This window comes from Lycium ferocissimum, chromosome 10 (assembly GCF_029784015.1).
Source record: "Lycium ferocissimum isolate CSIRO_LF1 chromosome 10, AGI_CSIRO_Lferr_CH_V1, whole genome shotgun sequence".
NCBI classification, from domain to species: domain Eukaryota; kingdom Viridiplantae; phylum Streptophyta; class Magnoliopsida; order Solanales; family Solanaceae; genus Lycium; species Lycium ferocissimum.
The window spans coordinates 46,991,273-47,014,842 of NC_081351.1; the positions used below are offsets into that span (position 1 = coordinate 46,991,273).

Below are 23,570 nucleotides of genomic sequence, written 5' to 3' on the forward strand. Positions count from 1 at the left end.
TTCATTCAAGGAGTTTGTGGGAATCACGCAGCAGATTTATTGGCCTCAAATGGAGTAAGATGCTAACACATTTTCCAAAAATGTGCCCAAAGTATAACTGTTGAGTTATATTTAGACCAAAAGTACAACGAATACTAGTACAAGGGTATATTTGGCCCTTTTCCGCTGAGTAAATGGCAGGTAATTAGAGGCTCGAACAGTTTTGCATTTCTTTGCGTATCAGTATAAAAAAGATTTTAAAAAATCACTTTTAGAATTAGTATGTGTATCCAAATTATATACATCCAAAGCATTATCGAAAGCAACCGAGCAATACGTTAGTTTCACATAGATAAGAAACTAAAACAAGAGTACCGTTATGATCCGTCCAAATAGCTCTGTATATCAGGCAGCTATTAGCATTTACAAAAATTTAGATGTTGGGTGTACAGACAACCCACTAAAAGCTATTCACAGGATAAGGTCAGCTAACAAATAATCTTGTATTCCTAGTGCCATGAGAGCAAAGAATGCTTGATAAAACTCCCATAGGTCAATCTACAAATGCAGATCATGTGACACGCTATTTCTAAATGCTACTTCCCCTTCGTCCAAGGGTGTAAGCCGCCTCCTTTTCACATTCTGTTGAGGATCTGCCTCTGAACCAGAACCACGACCAATGAGCAGCAAGCTTTTACAGGCGAGGTCGCCATTTCCATGGATATCATCACGAAGGTTCTCCTGGCCAGAGGTGAAAGGACCAGTACCACTGTTATCATGTGTCTCGACAGAGCATTGTGCCAAAGTGATATCCAGCAGCTCGCCAGAAGTGGCATGTCCATCAACCAAACAGTCAATATTATCGGCAGCCGTCGAGCTTAGATGATCTATTTTCTCATCTGAACTCATATCTCGATCCACTTTGCATGGTTCTACGACCTCAACTTCCAATGGATTCTCAGTGTCATGGACTGAAGTAGTTGGTGATGAGTCCAACTCCTCCCCGTCCACATCTTGGACAACTGACACACCTGGGATCCAGGAAGTTTCCGCAGCAAGAGACCCAGATGAATAGGAAAGGGCACAGGGTTCAGACCCATTCCCACCCAGATGCTGGAGGCCAGTCTCAGTTGCCGTGTACAAAAGATGATCTCCATCTTCTACCTCTTCCTGTTTTAAGGTCATCAACAACTCAGTGACTTGTAGCAGAGTTAAAACACAATAGAACCAATTTGATTTATGGCAAATAAATGCATATAAACAGAATCAGACCCTTTGGCAATGTGAACTGGTACAACCAAAATCAGTTAATCCGAGATCCAACCAAGAGAACCGGCTAACATCCATGCACGATTAAAGCTAGCAGGAGAGGTCAACGAGAAGCAACCCAGATTAATCCATCCAAAAGATGAACTAGTTAAGGTATCATAAATGACCAGGATACCAGAACAACTCCATTTTAATGAATTCTCAGAAAAGGGAACCTTATATTCCAATAGATGCAGAAAGGAAGTGGTATAGTAGAAATTGGGTTTTCTCTCTAACTACTATTTTTCTCGGAAGTTCTACAACACCTGCTTCAAATATAAATCTCACCCCAGCACTTGTTCAAACCTAATTCCCAAACTACGCCAATTCTTCCTACTATGCCACATAAGAAAAGTGGCCAGGTTGGAGTGTTCAAAAATAATTTGCTGTTTTCATCCTCCAAGTCCGTATGCATAACAGAGTTTCTCCTTCACCTCCCATCACCTCCCTGCAGAAATCCCAACCGTTCCTCTCTCTCTCTCCCTCCCTCTCTGACACACACAAAAAAATTTGATCAATGGATACAAGTACATCTAGGAAGGATTTTTACGAAGCATTAGTACATAAAAAGTTTCAAACTTCCCAATTGGCCAAAAGGAAATTACGTTTTAATTGAGTAGCGAGAAACTTTATTATGACATCAATTTTCAATATAGTGCTGCTAGAAGACAGCACCCCTTCTTCCCTCCCTCTTTCTCCTTTGGAACCAAAACGAAAGGGAAAAATGAAAGGAAGTAGGGAAATGATGATCTTCGTGATCTGAAGACTATGATATTACCATAACTGTCCATAAATACTTATCTTCATGTTTATGTCTACCATTTTGAGAACTATTAAACTAGTTGCGGATATATAACAACATACCTGTATTGGTGGCAATGAACTCCTGAACTCGTTAAAAGATGCTGAATGACCAAAGCGCATGTCAAGCAATGTTTCATCAGATTCAGACTCGAAAGATCCATTTAAACCAAAGCCTGAATCACTAGCGCAAACACCCGTGAGAGAGGAAGTAGGAAATGGGTCTATCTCATTAGCTTGAGAATGTGGTAAATTGTCTGAACTCTTTGATGAACCAAGCTGCTCAGATACTAATTCTACAGCATTTTCATCATCATTGCTTATCTTGAGACCACCTTCAGGAAAGAAACTATTACTCACACAAGAGGGAGAATTTTCTAGGGAAAGGTTCTGGAGTAGGTTACTGATCAGTCTTTGGATTGCACTGCGCTTTATAGAAGGCTCATGAGGTTGAAACCAGTTTATGCTGAGCTGAATTCAAAAGAAAGTAACTTTTAGGTATAAAACTCATCATTTACCTTAAGTTTTTCTCAAAGAAACAAGACCACTAAATCACGCAAACAAGAATCTGAAAAACAGGAAGAAAAAAGAATGCAAGAAACTAACACAAACGGCATATGAAAAAAAATAATCAAAGAGAACTGAGAAGAATGATGCTAGCAGAAGGGAAGAAGAAAGGAATATATAGAGCAGCAAGAAAAATTTCATGAGGATTTGAAGTAAAATTTTGCAGATCGTCCCAACATGCATACTCAAGGGTCAACAAATCGCGTCAAGTGTCGTTTTTCTTCATCTCTTTTCGTCTGTCACTTAGTATACCAATCAGAGATCTAAGAATATGGACTTCCATAACCGGGATGACTTCTAGATTAAACAAGGTAACCCCTACTCAATGTCAGCTATATGGAGGTAGCAGATAGCTCTGTTTAGACAAGACCCCTCAATTTGGAAAAGATGATTGTGCTTCATTTTCTCAGCAGGGAAACGAAATCTTTTCTAGATTCCCCTTCCTTCACCCTGGAAGTTGTTTAATTGCCACGACACAAATACTTCAAAATGGCTGATATATAAAAAGCCTCCATCCATAAAATTTGCCTCATTTATCTTTTCTCTTTAGCTCTTCCTTCCCTATAATTTGGGAGAATATGTGGTCATCGATGGTGAAACCAGTAGAATAATTAAGTCCAGTATGTTTTTTTAATGCTCAGCTGACTAACAAAAATGGTATACTCCGATTAAGAAAGAAAATAAGAAGTGCACTGGTGAATTGATTTTCCAAAAAAAAAAAAATGTTATTTAAATAACCATGGTACTGTTATAAGAATGTACAATCTCTTTTCAGGATCAATTGCTCGTGAAAGCAAAAGTAGGAAGAAGCAATCTGAAGCTGCAGCATGCTCGATGCAACATCGCACTAATTACTTCTTTTTGTTTTGTCAAGTGAATCACCCCATCTTGAGAAGGAAATTGGAGGGGAGTTACTCTCCTTTGGGTTTTGATAAATAGGTATCCCGTCCTTCAAAACCACTAAGAAACAGGTCTCATTGAATTTCCGAGCGTGTTTTGTCACAGGAATTACAGAAGGGGTAAATGGCCGTTCAAAAACATAGGGTGGTAATGCACCTATTCCCTGACAAAAGGTAATGAGCAGACTCCGAACAAGCCATAAGAGGGAATAGTAACATTACTTACTCGCTAACGCAGCTAAGCCAAATTTTTTATCACTAGAAAACAAATATTAATTGCATGAACAGGTTACTGGTTAATGCCAAATTGTGCATCAAGTGCACGTACACGAATAAAAAACAGTTGGTAACGCCTGTGAACATGTATCGAATACCAATAAGGAAGCACTGTAGCAGAGATGTAAAAGCAGCTCAACATTTTCTTCGGACATTACTGCAGATCAGACATAAAATTCTTCCAAGTGGTTTGAAACTATGCCCCACTAAAGAAGGTTTCTATTTCTGACTCCACATTTCTGATACTGATTAAAGGATTCAACAATGATAGGCTTCAAATCAGAGTAGAGGAAATCAAAATATTAATGCCATCTCCATCCATTCATATGCAAATGATTCAAAATCATAAAAGATGGCACAAGTTGAGAACTTCGAAGACATAACACTGAAATGCAAATCAAGCACTGCACTTACAAATTCATTGTGGTAGTCTTTTATCCTATATGGACTGATACCAGCAGGATCTTCCTCCAAAAACTTCTCCACATAGTGTAGCAAGAAAAGACCACAGTCCGATAGATTTTGTTGTTGAGGTAGCTACCATTGATGAAGAGAAAATGTAAGTAAGGTGGTGCTCACCCCAACATTAGAAACATTACAAAACCTTAACTTTTATCAGTTAATTGACAGCTGAACCAGTAACTGGGGTTTCAAGAACCCCTGCATCACCCTCAAATTTCTCTTCACAGTTCACACTAAACATGCCCAAATACAGGTAGCATGACCCACATCCTATGTGAAAAAGCAAGTATTGCTCACCTCTCTAAGAGTCTACAACACCACAATCCCAAAATATTGCTTAGCACAGGTTTTGTAAACTGTAGTCCTATGTCCCCAATTAGAAGACTAAACGAATGAATAATAGAAACTAAGAGGTCACTGTACTCGAATTGAAGTATGTCCAAATTGAGTTAAGTTTATAATGAGTTATAATTTTAGTCCGAAGGAGTCTAGTATTAACCCATTTCCAGAAAGCATAGATTAAGGTGGGTAAGGGGGGAAATTCTGATTTAAGAAGCAGTCACATTAGGTGCATTCTACAAAGTTTGGGAAGTCATCTGGAAGATTGTAATTTTATAATTTGGAAAACGATGAGTAAATTATTTTCTTAACAAATTCTACAGGTTATTTTTGCTCTAGATTATCATCTATTAAATCACTTGGTGTTCAAAGCACTAACTAAAACAGCAAATTTATTACATAGAAGTAGTTATACAAGAATAACTATCTAAATGCAATTATGTCTAAAAATGGGGACAAAATCAACTTCCCAAAAATCCACCTCTGACTCCTCCCCCGACAGGACCATACACAACCCCAAATCCACATCCCCAATGTTCCTAAATCCTGGTGCTAACATAAACTCACCTTTCTTCACCTCCATACTCTCCGTCTTCCTTTCATCCCAAAGTAACATGATTTCCCCGTGCTCGGTATATAGTCATAACACAACTCCCCCCCCCCCCCCCCGGGCTCTACTCCCTACCTTGATAATGGCCGTTTTGTTTGGGTCATCCATCCCCCTTAGTTCCAACTAATGATCATACTATCCAGCAGCAACTTCTCAATCTTTCGCCCCTTTACTCCCCTTTCCTGTCTCTTTATTTCTTCTTTCATACACCAATATTTTGTCTCCCATTTTGAGTCATCGTCGGTTGCCCCTCCCGTACCTGTCATGTCACTACAAGCTCTCTCTGTAACACCTCTTGGTCCTTGTTCAATGACTCCTCCATTCCTGTAACTCCCAGTGACTGAATAACACTGTCCTTGTTGCAACCACCCCCTACATCCCCTTCCCCAGAACCTTCTTAAGCACACAGGAAGTAAAACAATCATCCTGGATTGATTACTGTCCTTCTCCGGCGCCCGGAGAAGTGTCTCGGGACAGCAGCAGCTTCAGAAACTAAGGAATTGTCCATACCCACACCATTAGGGGCCTTACCCTGCTCCCTCCCATTTGTTTTTAGAGCTGCCTGAGCCGAAGCTGCATGCCCAGAAGGAAGATGACCTTCATCACCACCGCTCTCACTGGAAAACTGACCAAGCATGTAGTCGAACTGATGGCTCTGACCCTTACCAGTCCATTGCGACCCCCACCTACCGCACGACTGAGGGTTGCGAGCTATTCCGGCCATCCGATGCGGCACAGACTTCAGGGCAACGAGAAACTTCTTTCTGCATAAAATCAGCTCCTATAATTATTTGAACTTCTGCTTCATTTAGAAGTGTGTCTGATCTTTTTTATATGGTAATATGATACCAAAAAAGTTCTGAAGAAAAAGGGATACACTTCTCAAATAACCAGAAGAAGCAATCAAGATATCTTTAGATAATCTGGGACAAAAGGTATATGCGTTTTTGTCCAGACTCGTAGATTACATTTCTCCTTTGCAATAAAGATGATAGAAATATGCTCTTCATTCATCAAAAAGATCATGTAAAAGGATCCTACTAAAATATTAATGGAGGAAACCTAAGTACCAAACACGGAACAGCAAGAATGATTACCAAATCATCAACTTGGTTGAACCTTTATGGACACCAGCCCAACTTAATCTAATTTGACAAATGACAACACCTAAAAGAAGTTGCTTGAAATTAATAGCTTAAACATTAGTGACTTTTTCTTTAGAATATGTAACACTCTTACCCGAAGTTATCTTAAAGATCTTAAGACACAAAATTAGACTTCACTGTAATTTTCGACGTACAAATTCTTTCAAACCACAGCCTTTGACATGGTTAGACATGGTCATGGACTTGGACAGATAGTAGTAATCCTACCGAAAACAGAACATCTGTACCAAAATTCAGTGCATCACCTTCCATTAAATTTTTATAAGTAAACTATTATCCCAAATTATGTTAAAGACCATAGATACACAAATAAAAAATTTGGAGCCTACGTAATTTTTGTTTTTGTTTTTGAGAAGGTAACATGTGGAGCCTACGTAATTTGGAAGTGCAAATTCTTCCAAACAACCACCTTTGACATGGTTGGGGTTTGGACAATGAACAATTGAACTGATTGTAATGATATTACCGACAACAGAACTTTAGAACCAAAATTCAACTTCATAGTGATTCTTTTCCAATAAACTGTCATACATCCCATGCACTTACTTCTATACCATTTCTCTACTTCTATATCATTTCTCCCTCCGTGACTTTTATCCGTTCTACCTAGCTTGTCTTTCACAACCTTCATCTTTAAGAGACTATAGACGTTACTAGCAGTATATCAAAACGTTTATATTAAGAAGTCCTTGAGGGTGATGACAACCTCAAGTTTAACAACCAACTACAGAACATGTCTCGAACACAGAAAGGCAATATCAAGGAAGGTAAAATACATTATCTCATAAACTTGAAATTTAGTTTCTCCTACTGAACATTCAAATTCTTCATATGAGACAGTTTTTTGTATAACAGCTGGAATGGACAACAAAACTTCAGATTGTACCTCAAGACCGATATATCTCAAATTTCGAAATTTTGAGGAGACAACATCAGATGTTTCCTTTGTCCTCTCTGTCCATTCCTCGCAGAGGTAGCTGTTATGAAAAGATGAAAATAAAGACATCATCGAAGTCAAATTCAATCAATTAATGCTACTGCAAGGCAAGAAACTGCAAAGTAAGAGGGAAATGACAAAACTCATTAGATTCTGCAGCATAGAAATTGAGGCCGTTCAATACAACCTTCAAGTGGCTCTCTATCAGCTAAAGGCTCATTAACTTGTAACATTCAGCCTCTGAGGAAGTAAACCCGACCAACACACCTTTTCGGTGGAAAGAATGGATTATTTACATTTAAAAAAAAAAAAAAAAAAAAAAAACATCTTTAATTCATCTTTTTGATCATCAAGTCTATGTCCCCCTAACTCCCCTTTGGTTCAGGGTGGATGGAATGAAGATTGAAGTGAGAAGCAGATGATTCTGTGGGATACATAATGGTTTATAAAAGTGAATAATTGACATCGAGGCACACGTAAAGAGTAGGAGAAGAAACCCCCTCAATTTCTCAGCTTCTTCAGTTTTCTCTTCATCTTCGTCAAGTTCAAGGGTGTTTCATTATAATGCAACCTTTCTCAGGTGAAGCTTCACTGCCTGTCTCCCAACGGGACTCGCTCTCTCTTTCTCCAGTTTCATGAATAACCCTTTTTTTTAATTTTTTTTAGAAAGGAAACTATAATTTTATATCATCAGCACAAGTGTGTGCATAAACCATATTTACAGAACAAAAAGGCAAAAATTCTCCTTATTCTTCTTACAAGGTTCCTACGAAATCTATCAAAGATTCAGTATCATCTAAGAATTCTTCTTTACACCAAAAATAAGTAACAACAGGCAGTTCATCTTGACTTTCTCCATAGAAGAGAAGGTTCCTTCGAAGCATCTAGTGTTTCTTTCCTACCACTCTCCAGCATACACAAGTAGGTACCATTTGCCACCAATTCTTCTGTCTAGCAGCGTCACCAGCTTTGCTCCAGCATTCCAACATCTCTATTTGTACTCTTTGGCATATCCCACTTGATTCCTTTCATGTTGAGATAAAGCTTCCAAAGCTGATCAGTAATTTCGCAATGCAGAAAAAGATGATTTATGCTTTCCGAATCTTTATCACACAAATTACATTTAAAACACAGTTGCAGCCCTTTTCTAGTCAAATTATCATGAGTCCAGCATACTTCCTTTACTATAAGCCAAGAAAAGCATGCCATCCCCATATATGCTTCCAAGGCCACTTGAATCCCTGTTGCCTGTGATTCAGTGTTGAATATGCTGACTTTACTATCAACACACCCTTGCTGTGCCTCTTCCAGAATAACCTGTCTTGAGTAGATAGAGTTCCTAAGAAAGTCCCAAATATTCGAGAAAATCAGCTTCTCTACTCACTTCCCAATCATTCAAAAATCTCCTGAGGTTAAGATTAAATCCATGTTGGTCCCAGACTTCAGAAACAGATGCATTAGGCTGCTGACTCAAACACAAAGTGTCTAGAGATCTTTCAGTGGTCCATGTCCTTTCCAGAATGAAGTTCTCATCACTTTTCTTAGGTTCTTTCTTTTTGGCTATTCACTTATGCCCTTCTTTTTTGGAAGGTTATGCTTCTCTTGGCAGAAATGGGATTATTTCTGCTTCTTCATTCCCAAAGAAAAGGTTTCTCTTTAACGGAACACCACCCCTTGAACTTAACGACAATGAAGAGAAAACCGAAGAAGCTGAAAAAGTGAGAGCTTTCCTTCTCCAAAGAGGGTCAGCAGAAAGGGAAATTTTAAGGGTGCAAAGCATTCATCAATTTCAAAAGTGTGGAGCTATCAAGATGAGAGTTCCATTCTGAAAGGTTTTCAAGGAAGACTAAAAGAGGAAAATAAGATTGGAAAAACTATTTATCTTGCAAGATGATAAAAAAATTATGACAGCGCATTTAATGAGTCGGCTTAGGCGGAGCACACGATGTATGGAGGTCTAATAAAACACCTGCCAGGTAGAGAATTCCTACCTGCTTGGGTAATGTGGGGATTAACATGGCATCAAAGCCAAACACATCCCTATTCTTGATTGACTCAATGTTGTGGCCCTGTGTTATGTTGTTCATACTCAAAATGTTCAACCTGGTGTGAAGGGATGCGAAATATCACACATTGGTTTAGGGAATGGGCCGAGTCTCCTTATTTGATATTGGACAATCCTAATCCCATGAGCTAGTTTCGCAATTGAGTCAGGTCCAAAGTTTATTTTCGCAACAAAAATGATTAACATGTATAAGAAGGTGATTTGAAACATTAATCGATGAAAGATCACAATATTTTGGGTTATGCTGACACCTTAGAAGATTTCATTACTAAAACCTCCAATAAAAAATCCTTCTATTTTATTTTACGGAAAAAGCATTTGTATTGCTGTGACTTCAATGATCAAACATCAAAAAAGGAGATACCTGACACATGTACCCCATTGTCCCTGCCCCTTTTGAAGCGACAAAAGAAAAGAATTGCAACATATGTAACTGTTCTCAACCCCACATCCACTCACTGCTTCTTTAAAGACGATATAGAAATATTGCATCATCTACTGTCTGGAAAGACAAGTTTAGTTTATAAACTCATCCATACAGCTTGGTCGTGATACGACCAGTGACAATTCAAGCATCACGGCCTGTTACCCCCGCTTGTTAAATAATTATTCTTGCATGTTACCAGGCACACATTAGTATAAAGAACTCTCCTGAATATTAGTATCTGGTTAATGGAAAAACTGCTACCTTCGCAGAAGATCTTTGAGACCCACATGACTTCCTCTAAAAGAATCCATGTGTAATATACATGGTACTTTGGCTGAGCTCACTGCAGTGTCATCATCTGAAAAACACGAAACAATTTCTTAGGAAAGCAGTAAGGCAACTGCAGAAGTCAGGTGATATAGAATGAACTTGCCCGTAAAGTTAGCCACTTCACCAGGATGGCATATGACGATCAGACTCCAGTGATAACTGTCATTTTACAAGATAAGTTACTTACGACTAATGACAAAAGATCACCTCTACAGAAAACAGAAGTTTAATAACTTACTTGTAATTTACTGGAATGAATACAAAGTCCTTATCAAATAAGTCCACTTTCCTTGTCCACTTACGGACACGCAAAAAAGCAGCACGGCCATCAAATGCGCTGCTAGGATCTTTATCCATATCAGCCAACTTTCGAAAGAAGAAACAGTTAAAGAAATGGTATTGTTGCCTCTTCTCTGGTGGAATTCCGTTCTTTAAATACCTGTCAGTATTTTGAGATTCAATTCATACTAAATGAGAACGGTAGCATAAGGCGAACCAAGATAAGTTAAAAGTCTCGAGACAATATGGAAATCAACAGTCCTCAGATATTATTCACAAAAAGTTCAATTCTGTGAGGAAAAAGAAAGAAAATGCATGAAGCATGCACTAAACATGGTGACAAGCTTCAGAATATTCTATGTTTCTCCATTTTGGGCCACAAAGTATACGCTACTATGACAATAAGAAATAGTAACGAAGAACTTACTTTATGTAGAAATCAATAACTGTATCATTGACAAATGTATCTGGTGCCAGAAGATCAAAGTCCCTCTTACTAATGCAAACAGCATCAGGATCTCCTTTAGGATAAATAACTTCTTCAAGCGACTCACCATAACTGTAAATTTTAAATTTCTTCAGCATCAGACGCTTGAAAGAGAAATCTTTGTTTGTTTTATATAACTAGCTACCACTAACACTTAAAATCAGAAAAACCAAATTCTACAGGCCAAAAGTCCCTTCTTTTTGCACCAAGAAGTCACTTGCTCTCAAACCACTTCCTAGTGATGCCAGCTAAAAATACACTGAAAAGGGTTAAAATGGCATGACTTCCTAAATTTTACCACACACTACAACCAGAACTTAAAATTATCTAAGTTTGCAAACTGGGATAACATGTCAAGGAGCAGAGCCGACAAATCTATTCCTTAATCCTTGCAAATAAATGCAGTGCGATGTCATAGGTTTCAAATATTCTGAAATTTTGTAACTAGATTAATAAAGATCATGCACATCAACTCCCTTACCTCATCAAAAAAAAAATCATGCACATCAACTACAAATAATTAGGGAAACAATTAGGGATATTTAATTACTATCATTATGTATAATTTCCTAATTTAGAGCATCTGTATACACTATTTGAACCCCAACGGCTTGAGGGAATGATCAATCTAGAAATTCCCAAAATCTTCTCTTCTTTCTCCACATCTCTTCCTTTACCACATGGTATCAGAGCCTTTTAAATGCCTTCTCTGTATCCTTATCATAAAACATAGTCCCTTCTCTATAACATTTTCTTCCATTCACCAGAAATAAAAGAAGAATCCAAAATAAAGCACTCTGATGAACATACTAGAACCAAATCTTTAATTCATCTCTAGTCGAAGATCTTTGTATCACTCTGTCCATATAAACACCACATAATCCCACCCCCACCAACTCCAGCACCAGTATCAACATGTGTGAAAATACGTGCCCTTAAGCTGAGGAATGCTTTAGCGCAAGGTTCCAACGGGTCCACCGCTCTAAGCCTTTGTCTGCGGCAGGGTCCAAACTTGTAAGTGCACCTAACTCACATATCATGCGCTGTGCTCTTACCACTGAACCAAAACCTTGGAGGATGTTCACATGCCTCTTATATGTTGTCAACGCCAAATCATGCACCAACACATGTCATCTTCACTAATGACCTACTATGACAATGATATAACTCCATCGAGGTAGAACTCACAGTCCATTATACACCATCTTCTTTATTTGAACCTAAGTAATTTCCGCGGAACAACAATTATCGTTCAAAACTCTCTTTTTCTTTAAATTCTAGTCAAATCCAGCTCGGGAATGGCTTAAAGTTTTGTTCTCTCAATTCCTTCTGACCCTTCCTAGTCTTGATATATTCATTATCCCTCTCTTGCAATTCCTCCCTTGTATCGGTATGTCTATCTTGGCATTCGTTAAGTTCTATTTTGACAAATATTATCTTACTTCTAACACACTAGTTTAATTTTACAAAAAAGGCGAGACTGGAAAAAAAAGGGCCAGACAAGACAATGAAGAAAAATGAAGTGAAGCAAATAAAGTGGACGAGGTGGTAAACAAGGACTCATCCCCCTGGGAGCAGAGTCAGGCCAGACTCGTCCCACTACAGTGCAGTGAATCTGAGCCTTGAACCTTGGGCCAGTTCGTGGGGTTAAGTGGTAACGCCCACTTGCCATGTTTAGTTCATTTCCACTACGTAAACAGTGCCAAAACCAAGTTTCCTTGTCAAGTTAATTTTGTTACCAGAGCCCTTTAAGCTTGCAACTCACAAAAGGAGGTTTACTATGTCTATATTGGTTTTTCTTTTATTGGTTGATCATACAGTAACATTGTTGCCAATCTGATTTTCAGCAACATGGGGTCACCTTGTTGGGTGATTCTTTCTTTGATGAAGTTAGTAGTACCACATTTTGAAGATCTTCACATTTGCTGCATTAATTTTTTTAAATCCAAAACAGCGTAGATATTAGCAATGAACCCCATGTGTTAAACTCAGCCTAAGAAAAGACACTGACACATAAGAAACAAGAAATCCTGAATAAAACAGCAAAACAGCTCTCAAATCTCCACCTACAGAGGGTGAAAAACTGTTTCAATGATTTATTTTTTCCGAAACAGAAAAAACTGTTTCAATGATCTAGGATAATATCTTTATGGCAGCATAGATTTTGAACATGCAAATCCCCATTGCCAACTGCTACAGGACTAAGTTACCAGATGAAAGATAAGAACTCAATGAATAGACACCAAATAAGAGGAAAAAGAAAGAAAAAAAAACATGGAGGTGCCAAAGACATGGATCACCTATTGCGCAAGGAATATGGCAAAAGCCAGTTAATGGACAGACGTTTGGCCATTATAGCTAATCTACCTAGAGTTTCGGGGAGAAGGAATCCAAAAAAAAAAAAAAATCCCACACCCCAAAATATAATTTACTAAGTAAAAGATGGAATGAGAATAGAAAACTTCCCTAAAATGGAAATCATGTGCCAAAGTCATGGTTCTGCATACCGCACAAGCAGAGAGAAAAGACAGTGGTTTTACCAAGTTATAAGCATCCGCGAAAAGTGATCACCAAAATTTCATAAAACTTTGGACACAAAGACACCTATTAACACACATTAGAAAGGAGAGAACTTTGCTGTAGCAGAACCTAAATCTCCACCTGCAGAGAGTCTAACAAACAGCTTCACTAACCTTGGAAAATATTTCTTAGGTTGCTGATTTGATGTTACCCCATGTGAATTCTCCCTCCATTCTTCATTCTCATTGCTACAAGACCAGGTGATCAGAGATAAGAGCATAATAACACAACTACAACATAATATAATACAAGAAGAGCTCAAGTCCAAGGTCCATATATGGAATAAGAACAGAAAAAGAGTGTAGCTGAATCAATCAACTTCAGATTATAGATCAGAGACAGACTAAGTTCTTGGCCACTAATTGCAAGTAGTATCTTGATGAAACTTAACACAATCTTTCAGTTCGTGCATTTGGACGAGGCACCTCATCATGTCTGATAATAAGCAATAGTGAGCATTTCTGAAACTCCTTAAATTATCAAAATGTTACTTCACGAAGCCTGCTTAGAAATGACTGAAAGTGGAATATGAAACCAGGCATTTCAGTCTAGAAGAAACTCTAGAACATAGTAAGCAGCCATGCTTTGAACCCTATTCATATACCTCTAGTCGTAAAAAAAATATTATCGAGTATATCTGTAGCAGTAATTTTCCCTCTAACTACAGAAGAATGAGAAAATGTTACTCCAAGGAAAATTAGCCCCACTAATTAGAACTGATTTTTTTTTAAACTGGCAACTCCCCACAAATTAGAACTGATAACAAATCAAAATACATTTTAAAAGAAAAAGACCGCCCTTCATTCAACAAAAACTAGCAAAAACAAAGAGGATTTAAATATCCACATTAATTCTACAACCAAAAGCAATAGCACAAGTGAGAAATGGTGATTGAAAGCACTCACTGGTAGTTCCACACTGCCTTGTAGCCATCCAAAGATTGAATTGCTTCACATTTCTCAGACAAGTCAAAATCATTAACAGCAAACTCCATCTCCTCAATACCTTTGACATTAAGAACTTCAGCAGTCATTATCAGAAGCGAGACGTATTTATCAGAGGAGAGAGCAACATAGGGATTTCAAGGAAACAAGCAGCAAACATTAAACCACCACTTCGGCATGCTGCAATTTTTTTGTGATCAGTGACATGTCGCATCTAAAGATTATAGCAGACTAAGGAAGAAAAGCACTATATACAATTCGTAATAAACGTTAGGCATGTTCAACAAAGAGTGCTCACTTTGATAGCACGTTTACCATGCTCTAAACAAAAAAAATCTAGTGGTCCCCACAGTATTGGTGACATTTTAGCAAGAAAAGTAGAAGCAGCACAAAGTAAAACTTTAACACAATAAAAAGCTATAGCAAGTCAAAGTCTCAGTATCTTAAGACGGTTCACTAAGGCAGAAAGGTTAGAAGGGCCCTTTATTATTTACACAAAAATTGCCTTTGCAGGTTATAAGCATCTCATGGTCCTAAGACCTCCAAAAATGAAGAGATCCCCATACAAGAAACTCTAAAAATACACACATTTCCATTTCATTTTCAAAGTCAACTTGTTTCTTATGGTTATGTTCATTATTCGAAAAAATATAGTGAAAGAGAGAAGGGTGGATTGGATTCAAAAATCATATCAAACAGCTCATTACTGATTCACACTTATGCATAATAATAAAAAGTTCAAAACAGGAAGAGCATAAAATTATAGATATAACTGGAGTTCAACAGAAAATGAATACATCCGGAGAAAGAGCATGAACAGCAGTACAGCATACCAGACGTCTCGTGAGCATTTTCACCTTGTGTTGTTGATCTTTTATATACATGGATCTTAAACACAGCCACATCAAACTGAAAACAAAGCAATGAGACTTTTCAGCCCCGTGACATCTACACGCATCACATAACACTCACTCCAAAATGTGTAACAATGAAACTCACCCTTCCTGACAAATGAGGTTGAATTTGGAATATGTCCTCAACTTCAAAGCGAATGCAAAAAGCTCCTGAATTCTCATTCATTGTTGAGCCTTTGACCTCAACAAAATTACTGGTAAAGGTTACTGTAGCATCTGTCACTGCATAGGATGTTCCTTGATAATAGAGATAATCGGGATAGAAAACAATTGGCTTGTTTTCAAACTGCAAAACAGAAAACACTGGTAAATAAAGGATAAAATGGAAGATACTAAACTGCACAAGTCATTAAATAACTTTAATTCCAAATGAGTTCCACTACCGTTAGCCAACAACTAATTTTAAAAGACTTCAGGCCAAGAATAGCAGAAATCCTTGAATGTAGAAGTCCTACAGTATGAATTTTTCAAATAGATAAATAGCCAGCCTGCTGATTCCAAAACCTTCCACTAGGACAAATTCAACAGGACAGCTTTTCAACTGCAGTGTTACTAGCTTTTACTTATTCATGTAGTTCTATTGCTCATAAACAGTATCATTTTTCCTTTTCAAAGTTAAATGATAAAAGAGAGAACAAAGAACAATCGCTACTGTGAGAAGTATAGCACGGGAGAAAAAGTGTATGGGAATCTGTTGTTAATATTTCCAAGAGTACAGAAGTCGCTCATAATTTTTTGCAAAACTTCACTTGGTTTTATATCATTATCGCTTTCGACATTTATATTTACATATAATCAATGCAAATACAGTTTGTTCCGAAATGTAATAACAATAGAAATAGAGCATACACAAAGGAGACAACACTTTGATCCAACAACTGTAGATCCTTCAATCATTCACTCACTAATTGAGCAAGATTAGTAAGTGTTCATTGCTATACATTATTTACATACAATATGAAGAATGATTTCATAAACTGAGTAGATATCATTACCATTTCCCAGTGGTCAAAGCGGTGATTTGATAATGGTCCATCAAAGATGTCTGAAATAAATATAACAAGCTAGGTAAGAAGACCAAGCAATATTGAATTGTTGTGATATTAATGTACGAGAATGACAGGCAATAAGAATAGACCATGGTTTTCTGGAGTGGCAGATGAGTATGATGCCGATTCCTCACTTATGCTTTCTTCAACATCAGAAACCGCACCAACTGATTCATCCTGCACGTATTCCACCGTTCAAATGGCAGTTTCAAGAGAATAGTCTATCGAAATGATAAGGTACAAAGAAAAACATCGATTGTCATTATACATTGGAAGGAGATCCAGAGAAAATCTCTTGAGAAGCTGTCCCACTATATGAACTGCCTTCCAAGAAACTTGCACCTATACGATTGTTAGGCTCTCTAGCAGGATACCGACTTTTGTTTGTTGAGGTAATCTTTGGCATGCTACCCAATCTCAGCATTCTCTCATCACTGCAACCTTCCACATCCAGACTTGAGAGAGCACGATTACCATTGAAATCACTGTCAGCTGCTTCAGTGTCTACAGATAGTTCATCACCAGTCTCCTTCGAGTTTACATTGGTTCCTGGTGCACCTTAAATGAATATAGACAAACAAAATAATATAAAAATGTCAAACCAAAATTAATACAAAATGAATTCACAAATACAACGCACTGATCTTCTATTTATTTTTAAGGCAGAACCAACCAGTAAGACATCACTTATTGATACACCAAGGAACCTGCTTATTTCATCACAAATTAGGTAAATAGACCAACAGAATCTCAAGTTCTCCACAATGGGGCGTGGTATTTAGGCTATAACAATCAGGGGTTTACGGAATAATCTAACTACTCCCTCTATCCCAAATCCCAATTTATGTGGCACTGTTGGAATTTCGAGATTCAAACTTCTAAACTTGGACCGTATATTTGGACATAGAACATTTAAGTTTTTTGAAATAAAAATTTATATATTTGAAAACTACATAAAAAGTACTATAAATCACAATAATTAACAACTTAAAATATTTAAAAGGCATATAAAGAAATTCCGGTCAAAGAAAAACTTGGTTGACTCGAGAAATTCCAACTGTGCCACATAAATTGGGGCGGAGTGAGTATTAATTAATTGACTAATGAACGATAACCCATAAACAAATAGAGGTGCAAGAAAGGATAAATGGATAGCCAATGCAATGAATATGTTGAACAACCTACCAAATACGCCCATCAATTCATTTGACCAAAGTACGAATGAGGCTAAAGAGTAACAAAACTCTGTAACAATGAGTACATAAAATTCAAAATGTGCAGTAAATGTTACTATCCATTTGATAAATATGCTCCTATCCAAACATACTTCGTAATTCACTTCTCGCAACGAGGAAACCCCATATTTTCCACCTACGTTGCTCGGACACTTTAAAAATGTCGACGGGTGCGTGTGGGATTCTCCAAAAGTAGTGCATTTTTGGAGAATCCGACATGGGTGCGATAATTTGGAGGGTCCAACATAGTTTTCCACTTCTTTGTCAGCTTAGGTCAGAGAAAGACACCAGTCAAGTCTTTAAACAACCAACTTTAGTCATCAATCCCATTCTCCCGAATTCGATAAAATGTCATGTTGTTAATAGTTATTAGACTTGCATCTACCATTTTTTGTAAATGAGAAGTGCACAATAACACCAAAACATAAACAAGCTCAACTTAGAATAAAGGTTGTGCCTACACATTTTTGGACAAAGTAAAAGAAGGGCAATAAAACACCCATTTACAAGAAGTATATCAAAAGTTGAGAACCTTACAGAAATATGTTTTTTACGAAGGAAATCCAGTCTTCTATACATATAAGAACCTTGTGGGTGCACCAAAAAGAAATAAGGGATAAGAGACTATTCCTCAAGTGTGCAAAATCCTTGTCTACTCCATCAAATACTCTTTGTCTACATATGTGATAAAGGAGCAACATCTCATGTTTCATCTTTTCTCCGTCTTCTAAAAGTCCGGCTAAACATTGTTTCTTTCACACTACTTGGCATCACCAAGACACCAACTGAAGTCCGAACGAACAACAACATACCAAGTGTAATCTCACAAGTGGGGAACTAAAGTCCAAACCATTTCAATATTTTCCATCACATACAAGATGCTACCGGACCATGTAAAAGAAGATGATTCACATTCTACTGAGTTTTTACACACGAAACAGCAATTGACACAAGTAAACTTCCTCTTTCCTCTTTCTCAAATTCTCTGCTAGAGATGTTCACGATTTAGTTTGGTCTATTTTTTTTTATCAAATCTAAAACTAAAACCAAACCAATTAGTCGGTTTCTCAACTTTAAAACCATATCAAACCAAGCATTATATGAATTCATTGATTTGGCTTTGTCGGTTTTGTTGATTTTTCAATTTTGTTCGGTTTAGATTTTACTAAAAAATATGACCAACATCATATGGAGTTAACTTTTTTATGCTGAATAATTATTCAAAGTGGAGAAGGGAGTTTTTGTTATCTTTTAAAGAAAACAAACGCTGCTAAAAGGAGTCGTATGAAACAATCGATCCAAGCTAGGCCTTAACCCCATTTCTTAAATTGGAAAAGCACTAATCTTAGCTATCAAGCTACTTCAATCTCTATAATTCATTTTTTGAAAAATCACGGTGTCCGAGTCAGCTAGCGCGCACCTGGACTAATTTAACGTGGTATCTGCTACTTCCCACTGACACAGTTACCAAGTAACTCGATCCACCGAGCATGGACTGGGCGGGAACAAATCACCTAGTGTTTTTACCTCCGCTGGAATTTGAGCCTGAGACCTCATGGTTCTCAACCCATTCCATTGACCACTAGGCCACACCCTTGAGTGCTTCAAGCTCTACAATTCTATGTGATATGGTTATAGTTGAACAATTGTTTTCTTTATAGGAATGGGCTAAGTTTGGATCGAGTGTTCTTGGCTTAAAACCTAAACGTCATTAGCCTATTAGCAGTTAAACTAAAAAAAAAATTATGAGAAAGTATTTAAAAAGCCAAATACACATACAACCCCTTAAACTTGGCTACGAGTGTCATTGTAACAACTTAGCTAACTCCATTACTTATTGAACACTCCAACCCCAACAAAAGTGTACCTATCCCCTCATAAGACGTGACACAAAAAAGGACTTTTACTTACATTTTGAGCACGTGAATCAATTATGCGACCTTTTTCTTCTCTTTTTTTTTTTTTTTTTGCAAATACTTTTTTCTTTCTTCTTCTGTCTCATTTCCTTTTTCTTTTTCACTTTTTTCCTTTTTCCTTATATGTTCGATCTTGACTGTCGCCACCATGGCGCCACCTCTACATCATCACCTTGGACATATCATTGGAAATGTACAACCACCATTTCTAATGAACTCTCCCTCATCTACCTCTCTTTTTCTATTTCAACTCTCGCAGCCAGCATCGTTGCCTAAGCAGTCACCTTGAAAATTGCTCGTTTACTTTCCGAACTTGTGCAAGTAGTTATGTTCTTCTTCTTTTTTCTCTCCAAAACTCACCCAAAAAAAGAGCAAAAAAATCAAAAAGGAGCAGGTGGGATTCTATCATTGGAGGGTTATTTTTTTCCCTCCAAAAGACCAAAATTTATTTTACCAAACAATCTCCTAAATACGTACTTTAAATAGCCAAGGAGGAAGGGGAGACAGGGGTGGGTTTCTAGAAAAAAGCGTGTTATGAGATTCCAAGAAATTGAAAAAGCAGGGGGAGGTCGGGGAAGAAGATGACCCGCCTGGGAGGGAGTTCTTAAATACATAGGATTTTTCATTTTTTCTTTTTTCCTCAAAAGTTTATTTCCCTTTTTTTTTTTTTAATTAGCTAGACTAAAATTCCATAAGGCTTTTCTCCGTTCATTATTTTTGCCACGCATAGCACTTGAAGTGCACGTGCTATATTTGTTTTAATGGTCAGCTATAAGGGGTTCAATACGTACATTTTTGTTGAGGTTGGAGCGTTCAATAGGTAATGGCCTTAGTCGAGGTGTTAAAATGACATTCGGAGCCAAGTTTAAGGGGTCGTATAGCTATTTGGCCTATCTAAAATATTCAATTATTTAAACTCTTTAAACAAAACTAATATTTTATACATAAATAATTATAGAGTTCGTATCTATAATTTATCGGTTTGGTTCATTTTTAATTTTTAAATAAAATAAAAGGTTATCGATTTTTACAAATTTAAACCAAACCAAAAAAGGCATCTATTTATTTAATCAATTTGGTTTGATTTTCAGTTTGGATTTATTTTGCAATTAACTTTGAAGACCACTATTCTCCGCCGTCGAGATCACCCCAACACACCTTTCTTGGACCCTAGGTATCCATACCGAAAGATACAAAAAAGTTGACTCCTCCCTAATCATAAAGTTCTCATAAGACATAACTAAAAAGACGTTGTTATCCCCTGGCTCCATCTCCGTACACCATGGCCATGACGTGCAGTTCTTTGTTTGTGAAGCAATTCAAACTTTGAAATTCTAAAACCACCCAATCTTACAAGTCCTCCTAAACCTCAAATACCAGTGTATTTCTCCCCTTGTAGACTCCATATATGTCAAAACTGGCATCTCCTTTAGACATGAGATCCTACACATATTTAAAAAGTGATTCTCAAAAAGCTATTCCACACCGCCTATATCTCCAAAAACTTACATACTCGCATCACCCACCCTAAATGATATGTTCCAGTTAAACTCTTCCCACCCCTTCAAGATATTCCTTCATAGCCCACAGCCATAGGAAAGTGACATTTTTGGACCTTCATCCCCCTTCAAAGGCCCCATACTTCTTCTCAGTCACCCCTTTCAAAAAGCATTCTGCTCTACCTAAAATCTCCATAACCACTTTCCCATTAGTGTCTTATAAAAAATCCTTACGGCTTTGACCCTAAGTCCACCCCAACACTTCAGTGTGGTGACGGTCTCCTAATTTTTTTTTTTTTTTTTTTTTTTTTTGATGAAGTAATTGATTCTATTCAAGGCATCCAAAAGATGCAAAGTAGTTACAAAGTGACGATCTCCTAATTTACCAAATGAAACTTCCTCTCCCGACTTGAATCATCCAATAGAAAATCCCTTTGAAATGCCAAAATAAAAAAATAAAAATCCTGCTAGAAAGTTGGTAAAAAAGTTCTGGTCGCCAAAATCTTGTCGAAAAATGTGTTGCTGCACCAATGCTCAGAAGATGCAAGAAAGAACGATGCTGCCAAAACGGTCACCAGAAAACAAGGACGCGACGTAGCCGAAAAGATCACAAAAGAAGGTGCAATAACATCAGAGCAGTCACTAGAAAAGGCATGGTCCCAACAACGCGTCATTGGAAAGAAGGCATGGTACAAACTGTCATTGGAAAGATATGGATGCCACCATAACAGTCACCGAAAACTGGTGGATGCCACCAGAAGGGGCACTGGGAAAAGAGCTGGCCACCGCCAAAATGGTCACATGGGAAGCAAGAACTGCCACAACAGTCATGAAGAAGGAGGTGCTTCCACCACTTTCATATATGTAATGCCGTCAAAATGGTCACAAGAAATAAAAGTGGTGCTGCTTGTACAATCACCGCAAAGAGGCAAGAATATTGAACGCTGAGAAGAAGAAAGAATTTTGGATGGATAGGCAGATTAAGGTCGTCCGCTGCTAAGCATAAACTACTTATGTCGCCACCAAGAGTGTAGAGTGTAAAGGCTTTGACCAATTAGGGGCTGATTTTACTCTAATGCTCTACATGAACTCTAACATTCTATCAAGCCAACTCCTGATCTGAAAAAGTGTGCTACTACATTCCATGTACCAAAGATCATGAGTTTAATATATTCTCAAACATAAACTGAACCCAACTAAGCTCAGGCACTGGCTAACAGAATCTTTTTTAAGATTTGCATGTCAATAGAAAATTTAAAGAACGTCTAATGTTCGGGGAACCCAAATTATTGTGTATTGGAACGAAAGTATTCAATAATGGAGTGAAACAGATCTAAATGAAAGGAAATGAATATTGGAAATTCATACAAATGACCCCAACTAGCTTGTGATTGAGGTAGTTGTTGTTAAACACTACTCCCTCCGTCACAATTTATGTGACACTGTTTCCTTTTCAGTCAATCCCGAAAAGAATGACACCTTTATATATATTTAGTAAGTAACAATTTGCTTTTAAACTTCCCCTTTTACCCTAACTGAAATGTAAATACAAACACACAAATATCTATGGCATTGTTTTAGACAACAAATTTCAAAAGTCTTTCTTTCATTCTTAAACTCTGTGCCAAGTCACATAAATCGGGACGACGGAGTATATCACACAACCTAAACGTTCAAAAATGAGCTAAAAACAACAAGATAAAAAAATAAAAAGACACAATTCACAAACTAAAGGTTACTACACACCCATTAACCAAAAAGTACAAAATAAAACATAAACAGTTGAGAAACTACAAGAAAAACATTTTGCAACTACAACCTACACTCTTCAAGATTTACAATTTAAGCTTTCATAGAAAATGCTGCAAAACCCAAAAGAAAGGAAAAAACTATTTCAAATTTTACCATTTTGAGTGCTGCAAAACTTATTAGCTTCGATTTCTGGAGGTTGTTCTTCTGCTTTGAACTCAAAAACATCCATAGCTTCAGTAGAATCGTTCATTTACAAATAATTTAAGGAGGATGAAACTAGGGTTTGTAGAAATTGGGGGGGTTAATGTAGCATTGATTTGATTACAATAAGGGTTTCCAAATTTGGGAAAGAGAGAGAGAAGAATTTGGGGGAAATTGAAGGGTTTTTTAAATAAATAAAAAGAGGGGTTTGGTTTGATTGATCGAGCTGTGCTGCGGTGACTTTTTGGTGGAAAAGGGGGTTTTACGTTTATTATAATTATTATATCACTTCGACAACGGAATAGCCAATAGAAAAACAAAAACGGAGTTTTTCAAGTAAATAATGTTTTTGAGTTGGGTAAAAATCATTTTAGTCCCTCAACTATACTTTAGAAATCAAGTACCTCCTCCAACTTTGAACAATTGACATTTTCCTCCTTTTATTCAATTTTCGGGGATTGACCGATAATTTTAAATTAGTTGACCGATTATTAAAGGGCTAAAATGGAATTTCACTTATATAATTAATTAGTGAATACCCTATTTAA

The 23,570-nt window shown here is 37.3% G+C and overlaps 1 protein-coding gene across 1 annotated transcript; it reads right to left on the reverse strand.

Annotated features, from left to right (window-relative positions):
* Nucleotides 1-292: 292 nt before the first annotated feature.
* Nucleotides 293-23,329, reverse strand: LOC132034098 (probable ubiquitin-like-specific protease 2B). The gene is made up of 16 exons (XM_059424335.1): nucleotides 22,975-23,329; nucleotides 16,688-16,977; nucleotides 16,509-16,596; nucleotides 16,366-16,415; nucleotides 15,456-15,656; nucleotides 15,290-15,365; nucleotides 14,418-14,517; nucleotides 13,626-13,700; nucleotides 10,873-11,004; nucleotides 10,405-10,605; nucleotides 10,270-10,325; nucleotides 10,098-10,194; nucleotides 7,294-7,384; nucleotides 4,245-4,367; nucleotides 2,152-2,559; nucleotides 293-1,149 (listed from the first exon to the last, which is right to left on the reverse strand). Exons 1-16 carry the CDS (start codon nucleotides 23,069-23,071, stop codon nucleotides 538-540), a joined length of 2,697 nt encoding a protein of 898 aa, XP_059280318.1. The 5' UTR covers nucleotides 23,072-23,329; the 3' UTR covers nucleotides 293-537.
* Nucleotides 23,330-23,570: the final 241 nt, after the last annotated feature.

Excerpts from the sequence above, each read along its gene's own strand:
- LOC132034098 (XM_059424335.1), bottom strand. The coding sequence starts at position 23,071 with ATGAACGATTCTACTGAAGCTATGGATGTTTTTGAGTTCAAAGCAGAA. Across the intron at positions 10,606-10,872 it reads GTTATTGATTTCTACATAAA|GTATTTAAAGAACGGAATTC; the intron begins GTAAGTTCTTCG and ends AAATACTGACAG. Across the intron at positions 4,368-7,293 it reads TGAGATATATCGGTCTTGAG|CTACCTCAACAACAAAATCT; the intron begins GTACAATCTGAA and ends CATCAATGGTAG.